This window comes from Pristiophorus japonicus, chromosome 6, assembly GCF_044704955.1.
Source record: "Pristiophorus japonicus isolate sPriJap1 chromosome 6, sPriJap1.hap1, whole genome shotgun sequence".
Taxonomy (NCBI): domain Eukaryota; kingdom Metazoa; phylum Chordata; class Chondrichthyes; family Pristiophoridae; genus Pristiophorus; species Pristiophorus japonicus.
In genome coordinates this window covers 116138972-116149861 of record NC_091982.1, presented here as the reverse complement: position 1 = coordinate 116149861, position 10890 = coordinate 116138972, and the positions used below count along the sequence as shown (strand labels likewise).

Sequence of the window (10890 nt, the reverse complement as noted above, 5' to 3'; positions counted from 1 at the left end):
ATAGACTAATGAATAAGGTCAGAGCATGTGGAGTCAGGGGACAAGTGGCAGAATGGATAGCTAGCTCGCTTCAAGACAGAGAGCAGAGAGTTGGGTAAAAAGGTAGCTAGCTATTCACAGTGGCAGAAGGGTGCACAAGGATCAGTGCTGGGATTGCTGTTGTTCACAATTTATATTAATTTTTAGACTTTGGAATCAACAATACAATAAAAAAAATTGCAGACAACATCAATTGGGAGGTATGGTCAAAACTGAGGAGGACTGCAGCAAAATACAAGAACCAATTAATAAATTTGCAGAATGGGCATATAATTGGCAAATTAATTTCAACATAGATAAGTGTGAATTCTTACAATTTGGTAAGAAAAATAAGATCACATATTACTTGGAAAATAAGGATCTAAATGGGGTAGAGAAGCAAAGGGATCTGGGAGGACTACAGCACAAATCACTAAAAATAGCGATGCAGGTTAATAAGGCCATAAATAAAGTAAATCAAGCACTAGGGTTTATTTCTGGAGAAATCAAGGAAGACTTGGTTTTATATAGCGCCTTTCATGACCACCGGATGTCTCAAAGTGCTTTTGTACTTTTGGAGTATCACTGTTGTAATGTGGGAAATGCAGTAGCCAACTTGCGCATAGCAAACTCCCACAAACAGAAATGTGATAAGGACCAAATAATCTGTTTTTGTTATGTTGATTGAAGGATAAATATTGGCCAGGACACTGGGGATAACTCCCCTGCTCTTCTTCGAAATAGTGCCATGAGGTCTTTTATGTCCACCTGAGAGGGCAGACGGGGCCTTGGTTTAACGTCTCATCCAAAAGACAGCACCTCCGACAGTGCAGCACTCCTTCAGCACGGCACTGAAGTGTCGGCCTAGATTTTTATGTGCCCAAGTTCCTGGAGTGGGACTTGAACACATAATGTTCTGACTCAGAGGAGAGTGAGCTACCCACTGAGCCATAGAATTGAGGGATAGAATTGAAAAGTAGTGAAGTTATGCTAAACTTGTAATGGACCTTGGTTAGACCACACTTTGAGTACTACGTACAATTATGATCATATTATAAAAAGAATATTGAGGCACAGGAGAAGGTGCAAGAAGGATTTACGAGAATAATAACAGAACTGAGAAGTTATCCAATCAGGAAAGGATGAACGGGCTGTGTCTCCGTTCTCTTGAAAAGAGAAGTCTGAGTGGTGATCTAATATAAAGTCTTAAATTATGAAAGGTTGTGATAAAGTAGACACAGAAATAATGTTTCCACTTGTGGGGAAGAGCAAAACTAGAGGCCATTAATATAAGATAGTAACCAAAAAAATGAAATAATGAATTCAGAAGAGACTTCTTTACCCAGAGAGTGGTGAAAATGTGGAACTCGCTACCACAGGGAGTAATTGAGGCAATTAGTGTAGATGCATATAAGTGAGTGGGGGCGGGTGGGGGGGGCAGCTAGATGGGCATATGAGGAGGAATAGAGGATTATGCTGATAGTTAGATGAGGAAGGATGGGAAGAGACTAGAGGAGAGTTTAAACAGCAGCCTGGACTAGTTGGGCTGAATGGCCTGTTTCTGTGTTGTATATTCTGTGTAATTCTATGTGGTAAATTTTGGATGCAGGCCTAGCGTGAGCTTCTTTGCATGATTGGTTAGGGTGTTTAAGATTAATGTATGATTGGTTAGGGTGTTTAAGATTAATGTACGATTGGTTAGGGTGTTTAAGATTAATGTATGATTGGTTAGCATGATTCAGATTAATGTTTTGTCAATATGAAGTGAATTCTCAAACATATCACTGTCTCGAGTGGTATAAATATGATTATATAGGATAGTCAGGAATTATCCAAAAAGATTCTCCAATTTTTGAGCAAATACAAGCAAAGTTCTGCATTACCTGAGCACCTGATTGGTGCAGATGCTCTTGGTGCTGTCCCCTTTTAAAAATGCCACTGCTGTCAAAGTAGATGCAAAATAACTGCACTTTGATACTCAGTGAACTGAAACTAATGCAAATAGCCTGCAATAAGAACATTTAGTCTGGAAATTAAATAATTAACAGCAAAAATACTCTGGGAGCTTGGGTATCAGCAGACCCTGAGTAAACAGAGCTACGCCCCCTTTTAAACAGCGTAAGGGAGTGGCTTCTGACTAGAAGAGTCATTGCCTGGTGTGGAGGTGAATCATCCTTAACGAGAATCCCGGAGCAGTACAAAGTTCGAAGACCTTTGGACAAAAGTGTCCTCCTCAAGGTTTACTCCCAACCCCTGAGCAAGTGGAAGAATTGTTCAACATTGTCCTGAAATGGACCAGAGAGAATTGTCTTTATCTGTGTTCTCACGGAATATCCACCAAACACACCCTCCCCAGGACACGGTGAGTATTTTATCAAAACATGACAGTAAACTCATGTAAAACCTTGAGAGGTGCTGATGATTTGGGGATTTTGGTTGTTGTGTGAATTGCAGAGGGTCTCTGTGGGGTTCAAGGTGTTTCCAAACTACCAACCGATTGCTGCTCAATGGAGTATTTCTGTAGCGGGTGAAAACTGTACTTTTTACTTGAGTTTTAGTCTGACAAAATCTAACTTCTGAGTCGGCCATTTCCTGTCTTTCCCCCAGATTGCCACCAATGAACATGTGGGTGAAAGTGATGAGAATGTAGAGCGAGGTAACTGGTCCTCGAAAACTGACTACTTGTTCTCAATGATCGGCTGTGCTGTGGGTCTGGGCAATGTCTGGCGATTCCCTTACCTGGCTTACAGAAATGGAGGAGGTACTGTAGTCAAATCCATAATACAGGGAGAGAACGGAAGGAAATAAAGGGAACAATTCATTGAATTTAATATTCTTGATAAAGTAATGAACCAAGAAACCTTTTATTGTACTAGATAAATAATGCAGGGTTGAACATTGCTGATATAAGCAACGATGAATTGAATCTCAGTTTTAAACTATCAATTCTTTTTCTTGGGAAGTGTGAAATGTGACAGGGTGATAGTTTATATTTATAGTTAAGAGTGATATACATCAAGTAGATGATATTTTAAAACTTAAATGAATGATCCTTGGCAGGTGAGTAGAACTGATGATTTATTACTTTTGAATACCTTTTAAAGTCTTATTGTTTAAGATGCATGAACTGATCACATCAGGCACTTTTAGTGCGCAATATCTGAAATCCTCAGTTATCAATCTCCCAGTCAGGCTCTGGGCTCAGGTTTGTAAGTTAGGATCATACCTGCTCGTATCAGCTGCTCTTCACAACTCCACAAAACTGGATCAATGGAAACCGAGAGCAAAAGTGTAAAAATATTGTAACACGGTTGCTCAATGTCTTTAATTAAAGAGATGGAAAGTATTTCAATTCAGTTAGAGAGTAAATTTTACAAGGGAATTTTCCTGATAACTTCATTCATTTACTGACCTTTCAGAATTGTAGCTGAGACCTAAACACCTCCCATATATTAATGTACATTCACATTGTAAAATCTTATAGGAATCATGGTCCGGCCAATGAAATAGGAGACACTGAAGATAAATTGACTATTCTGTATAGTCATAGCTACAAATATAAATATTTTGGAATAGGTAACTAGATGACAGGCAAACATCTTTTCAAAGAGATTTAAGGGTAATTTTAACCCAACTTGCCTGGCGGGAACGAGGTTCAGCTTGAACACCTGTTTTAGCCCCACTCAATTTTACACTCCGTTGAACTCCATTACTATATTTTCCAGGCGCGTTCCTTATTCCCTACACACTTATGCTGGCACTCGCTGGGATGCCAATGTTTTTCTTGGAATCTTCCTTTGGGCAGTTTGCCAGCCTCGGACCTGTTAAAGTCTGGAAAGCCGTACCAATGCTACAAGGTTAGTGGTTATTCAGCAACACAAGGCAACAGTTTAAATGAGTAATCGTATTGAACTAATGTTAATATGCTGGTTATAATTTCCTTATAAGCCTTGCTGAAGTACTGTTTATGATCTGATCTGTCGTACACTTTACAAAGACAGATACAGACAGTGAAATGTTTTATTTTTTTGTTCTAAATTTAGTTAGATATTAGACCCAATACCTGGAGAACTTTCTATCTGTCATTCAATTATTAACACAGCTTCATGTTTCATTTTTCTAATAGAGATGAAGATTAATTGAGATTGTGTTAAAAGAAAGACTTGCATTTTTATCGCACCTTTCATGACCATAGGACATCCCATAGCACTTCCACAGCCAATGCGCTATTTTTGAAGTGTAGTCACTGTTGTAATGTAGGGAAACACTGCATTAATTTGTGCACAACAAGATCCACAAACAGCAATGAGCTAATTGCCAGACAATCTCTTTCAGTGATGTTGATTGATCAATAAATATTGGCCAAGACAACGGGAGAGCTCTCCTGCACTTCGTTGAGCAATGCCATGGGATCTTTTAGGTTTATCTGACAGGGCCCACTGCTTGGTTTAACATCTCATCCAAATCACCCCAACTCCATGCAGCATTCCCTCAGTACTGCACTGAAGTGTCAACCTGGATTATCTCTGGAGTGGGACTTGAACAAACCATCTTCTGATTCAGAGGCAAGAGTGCTACCACTGAGTATTGTTGGTTTGATTTAGATGCAGTATTTGGAGTGTAATCAGGTTATTGAAAGAGATTGAAGGATTTGGATAAATATTTTCCAGTGATATAAAGTGGAGGGAATTCAATCTCTCCGAGTGCAGTAGTGTGCCTGTGGAATGAGAAGCATAATGATATTGAAAACAAATTAACAGAGCTTTGAGAGAACGAAAGGAAGCTGGTATGCTGCTTAGGATAAAATAAAACCTAAATCACATGGGTAGCTCAACAGTGCAGCTCGTCCCGGGCAAAAGTGAGGGCTTTAGAGCTGTCCTGTGTCCTTAGACTGAGGAAGAAAACATCAGCCAAGGATCCTGTTACTGATCACCAACTCCTGTTAAAAAGTACATGTGGGTTATGAACAATAGGTGAGGACAGGACTGGGCCCAGCTGGGATGCCCTCCTGGTTAATAGTTAATGATGTTCACTGCTTAGGTTCTTGGGGGAAGAATGTTTACTTGGACAGGAGGTCAGAGGGTGTGCAGCATCTGTGGAACCAAACCGCAGAATGAGTTACACCTTCAGGAAAATGGAGGATGGTTTAGCAGCCAATTTGTGTAATTCAGCTAATTCAGTTTTTAATTTTATTCCCGAATTGAAAATGATAACAGTTTTTCATTTAAATGGTACAAAATTTGGATCCATTTCTGGGTGTTCCAAGTGCCCCTAGAGGTACAAAATGGCATCTGAGGCATGCGCACACGTGCCATATTGGTGAGTGCAAATTTGACGCCAGTGCTGCCACTTTGGAGCTCAACACTCTAGCTAACACACTCTCATATGCTTGCATAGCTGACCATGCATTCAGCAACAGGATGGACTTTCCACTAGTGCTATTTAAAGGGATCACCAACTACTTACAGATTAATTGCTGATTGATTTGTACTGGCTGTTGCTATGATTCTACAAGTGTTTAGTGCTTTCTAGTGTTCTCTAAAATTGTTGAAATCTACAGGGAGTGGTGTTACAGGTACTGAAGTACTTTTCCTGACTTCAAGGTTTCTGCAGAAACCACTTGCTCCCAGACATGGATGCAGTAGGCATTCCCCTTGGAATACAGCATGACTGGGAGAATGAGCAGAGGCTACACAGAGCAGAGCAAGCTGCTAGAATAAGGAAGGGGAGGAGAAGGGCTCTCAATAGGGGGCCATGTCCACCCAGGATGTTCAGGGAGTAATTATCCTACCTGAACCTCATTGAGGATTAACGTGTGAGACGTCTGCTTTTTAGTAAGGACATCCTCACTGAAATTTGCCATCTGCTGCAGCCACAACTGCAACCTCAGAGCAGGGTGAGGACCACATTGCTAGTGGCTGTAAAGGTGACCGTGGTGATGAACTTTTATGCACGGGCTCCTTCCAGGCTGGAGCTGGAGATATTTGCAATATCTTGCAGTTTGCCACCCACTGTTGCATAAGGGAGGTCACTGAGTCTCTCTATTCAAAGAGAGCTGACTACATTTCATTCTCTCTGTGAGCGAGCACACGGCTTGCGAGGATTGCAAGCTTTCTCATGATGCAGGGTGCCATTGACTGCATGCACATTGCTTTGTGGACACCGACTGTCAATTCTGAGAAATACCAGAGCTGCAAAGGATTCCACTCGCTCAACGTCCAGCTGGTGTGCGACCATAGGTAGCGAATCATGCAGGTCAATGCCCGGTATCCTTGCAGCAGTCATGATACCTTCCTTCTGTGGCAGTCCACTGTGACATTTGGTTTTGAGCCACCATGACAAACAAAAGGGTAGCTACTGGCCAACAAGTGCTGTCCACTGGCGACATGGTTCATGACTCCGGTGCAAAATCCAGACATATGTGTGCAGCAAGCATACAATGAAAGCCATACTGCCACAAGAAATATGATAGAGCAGAAAATTGGTGTGATGAAACAACTCTTCCACTGCCTAGACCGCTCTGGAGGAGCCCTGCAGTACTCGGCACAGCGGGTGTCGAGATTTGTGGTGATCTGCTGCATGCTGCATAACCTCGCTATCATGAGGGCACAGCTCTTGCTGCCAATTATACAGTGAGCAGCTAAGGAGCAGGAGGACGAGGAAGAGAAAGGGAGGAGGCAACCTAGACAGCCCTTTCTGGCCGGGCTGTCCTTGAACAACCCATCTGACCAATAATTGTAACCCCAATTCTCCATTCACCAACAGTCCCACACCTTACCTTCCCGCTGACACGGACCATCACATCTGCTTGGACGCGATGCCAAAATCATAGCCAACACCAAATAAACATTCTAAACCAAATTTATAAATCAAAGCATGCCATATTGCATACAAACATCAACTCATCACCCTTGTGCATTCCCTTAGTGCCTGCCTTCCGTATGCCTTTGCCTATCCTAGTGCTCCTACGCAGTTCTACCCCCCCAGTGGATGCAGCGTGGCGAGTGGGAGGCTGCTGACTTTCAGTGGGGATTCCGTAAACGGCCTTAGAGGATGACCTCGAGTAATACTCTGGGCTGAGAAGGCCCGGCTTCGGACTGCACCACCTCGGCATGGGCAGCAGGAGTCTGCGCTGCCTCGCTGACAGGTAACAGCAAAGGCACTGGTGGAGTAGCAGGGGTGGGAGGATGATTTCTGTCATCCTGAGAGAGGGCAGCAGGTTTGTGCTCCATGAATCCACACCACTCCCTCGGGGCGACATCTCAGCAATTCTAGTAATCTGTTGGAAGACAGATCGATGGACTGCTGTGACACGCTGCACGCATCTTTGAACACTGGTATCAGTCTGATGGCAGCAGTCTGAGCTTGTGTGGCAACACGCTGGCCTTGCATGACAGAAGTATGAGCTTCCACCCAGATGTTGGGTGGCTTCTGCTTATGCTGCAATAGAAGCTCAAACCTCGACCATCAGATGCTGCTTCATGGTTGGGTTCACAAGTGTGCTCATGGAGTTGGCGACCATTTCCCTGCTGGACATGATGGATTCCAAACTCTGCGAGAAGCTCTGTGCCAAGTTGATGCTGGACTTCTCCATGCTCCTTGACATTGAATGGAGGCTTTCTGGCAGGTCTGCCAATTCACCAAGCATTTCATTGTGCATACCCATCAGCCTGCCCGATTGAAGTCCTCATCTGAGTCCTCGTGTGCGACCTCGTCCTGAGGTAAGCTGGCACCTACAGAAGCCTTGCCCCCTGTCCTGGCTGCAGGCTACACATGCCAGGTGTCTCAAAACGTGCAGATCCCGCCTCTATGCTATCCTCTAAATTACACACCGTGTCATTACCCGAGGTGGTGGCTTTAAGTGTGAAATCAAATGAACATGTTTCTTCATCATCCATGTCTTGTTGCTCTTCCACCTGTTGTTCTTCTACCACTGCCTGGCGAAGTAAAGTTTTTGGGTATCTGAAAGGAGAAAGGCATAAGGGTAAGGTTGTGGTGAGTGGAAGGTGGCTGGGTGGGGAGGTGGAGGGGGGGGGGGTGAGTAACAGGTGATTGCTCACACCATCTGCAGCTTATAAATCTGAAGAGATTGTGGGATGAGAGAACAAGGATAAGATATGCGAAGATCATCATCTTTTACAGTTTCTGCCCCGCCACTGGCCATGGCCTCAGCAATGGCTGCTCCAATGATGGTGAGCACCGTCTCCTCCATGAGGATGTGCAGGTGTGCCTGTCCCCCGCTGGTTAGCTTCCGCTGCCTCCTGTTGTGCGCCACCTTGTCCTGGAAGAGAGAGAGAAAAGTGTATCAGTGAATGTGGTGCAATCTCTTTTGGCGATGTGGCTGTCATGGTTGAATAGCTGGCAATGAATGCAAGCTGTGAGATGTGGGTGTGAAGGTGAGGTGAAGCTACAACTGTTAGATATTTTTGTAATTCATTGCTGGGATATGGGCGTCAACTGACAAGGCCAGCATTTATTGCCCATCCCTAATTGCCCTCAAGAAGATGATGGTGAGCCGCCTGCCTGAACCGCTGCAGCCGTGCTCCACAGTGCTGTTAGGGAGGGAGTTCCAAGATGTTGACCCAGTGATAATGAAGGAATGGAGACATATTTCCATATTGGGATTCTGTGTGACTTGGAGGGGAACTTTGAGGTAGTGGTGTTCCCATGCACCTGCTCCCTTGTCCTTCTAGTTGGTAGAGGTCATGGGTTTGGTAGCTGCCCTCGAAGAAGCCATAGTAAGTTGCTGCAGTGCATCTTGTAAATGGTACACATTGCAGTCACGGTGCGCCGGTGGTGGAGGGAGTGAATGTTTAAGGTGGTGGGTGGGATGCCAATCAAGCAAGCTGCTTCGTCCTGGATTGTGTCAAGCTTGTTGAGTTTTGTTCGAGCTGCACTTATCCGGGCAAGTGGAGGGTATTCTATCACACTCCTGACTTGTGCCTTGTAGATGGTGGAAAGGCTTTGGGGAGTCAGGAGGGAAGACACTCACCTCAGAATACCTGGCCTTTGATCTGTTCTTGTAACAACAGTATTTATGTGGCTGGTCCAGTTAAGTTTCTGGTCAATGGTGATCCTCAGGATGGTAATGGTGGATGATTCGACAATGGTAATGCCATTGAATATCAAGGGGAGGTGGTTAGACCCTCTCTTGTTGGAGATGATCATTGCCTGGCACAAATGCTACTTGCCACTTATCAGCCCAAGCCTGGTTATTGTCCAGGTCTTGCTGCATGCAGGCATGAACTGCTTCATTATCTGAGGAGTTGCGAATGAAACTGAACACTGTGCAATCATCAGCGATCATCCCTACTTCTGACCCCATGATAGAGGGAAGGTCATTGATGAAGCAGCTGAAGATGGTTGGATGTAGGACACTGCCCTGAGGAACCCCTGCAGCAATGTCCTGGGGCTAAGATGATAGACCTCCCACAATTATATTCCTTTGTGCTAGGTATGACTCCAGCCAGATATCCCTTTGGTTCCCATTAAAATTCAATTTTACTAGGATTCCTTAATGCCACACTCGGTCAAATGCTGCCTTGATATCAAGGTCAGTGATTCTCACCTCGCCTCTGGAATTTAGCTCTTTTGGTGCATTGAGCAGTGGCGGAGGCTAATGGTGCAGTTGGTAGGATATGGCATTTGAGGATGCATTCACTGATCTTCATCACTCATGTGAAGTAATTAAACTTCTGACGGCAATGCATCCAGGTCCTCGGGGCTTGATTTCTGGCATTGACCACAACGGCTACCTGCTCCCATTTCCTTCTGAGTGTGTGTTTGGAGGGCATCCTGGTCCCCATGTCAATAGAGCAATTCTCTCCTTTCCACCTCCTCCAATGAGGCCTCCAGCTCAGCCTCATCAATCTTGGAGCCCGCTCTCTCCATGTTGTACCATCATTTCATCTTTTTCCACATAGGGAATAATGGCCATAATATGATCGAGTTTTATATTGAGTTTGAAAGTGATTTAGTTAAATCTGAAACTAGAGTCTTGTATCTAAACAAAGCAAGCTATGTAGGTATGAAGGGTGAGTTGGCTGAGGCGGATTGGGAAACTACGCTAAAAGGTATAATGGTAGACAAGCAATGGTTAGCATTTAAAGAATTAATACATAATTTACAACAAACATACATTTCTTTAAGGCACAAAACCCCCACAGGAAAAGTGGTCCAACCGTGGCTAACAAGAGAAGTTAAAGATATTATTAGATGAATGGAAGAGGCTTATAATGTTGCCAAAAAAGGCAGTAAGCCTAAGGATTGGGAGGATTTTACAAATCAGCAAAGGAGGACCAAGAAATTGATAAAGAAAGGGAAAATAAAATATGAGAGTAAACTAGCGAGAGACATAAAAACAGATGGTAAAAGCTGCTATAGATATGTAAGAAGGAAAAGAATAATGAAGGATATATTTGCATTGGAGGCAGTTCAGAGAAGGTTTATGAAGTTGATTCCGGAGATGAGGGGGTTGACTTATGAGGATAGGTTGAGTAGGTTGGGCCTATACACATTAGAGTTCAGAAGAATGAGAGGTGATCTTATTGAAACTTATAAGATAATGAGGGGGCTTCTCGAGGTGGATGCATAGAGGATATTTCCACTCATAGGGGAAACTAAAACTAGGGGACATAGTCTTAGAATAAGGGACCACCCATTTAAAACTGAGATGAGGAGAAATTTCTTCTCTCGGTGGATGGTAAATTTATGGAATTCTCTGCCCCAGAGAGCTGTGGAGGCTGGGTCATTGAATATATTTAAGGTGGAGATATATAGATTTTTGAGCGATAAGGGAGTAAAGGGTTTTGGGGAGCAGGCAAGGAATGGGAGCTGAGTCCATGATCAGATCAGCCATGATCTTATTGAATG

General features: G+C 43.7%; 1 protein-coding gene across 2 annotated transcripts in view; it reads left to right on the top strand.

The window, feature by feature from the left end:
- Nucleotides 1–2308: 2308 nt before the first annotated feature.
- LOC139265763 (sodium- and chloride-dependent neutral and basic amino acid transporter B(0+)-like) overlaps nt 2309–10890 on the top strand; it is a 94653-nt gene continuing 86071 nt past the window's right edge. The window contains exons 1-3 of one of the 2 annotated variants that reach the window (XM_070883136.1): nt 2309–2380; nt 2626–2779; nt 3744–3875. In XM_070883136.1, coding sequence (XP_070739237.1) covers nt 2309–2380; nt 2626–2779; nt 3744–3875 — 358 coding nt within the window. Of the gene's footprint in view, nt 2385–2599; nt 2780–3743; nt 3876–10890 lie in introns of both variants that reach the window. The other variant, XM_070883135.1, reaches the window with a different exon arrangement.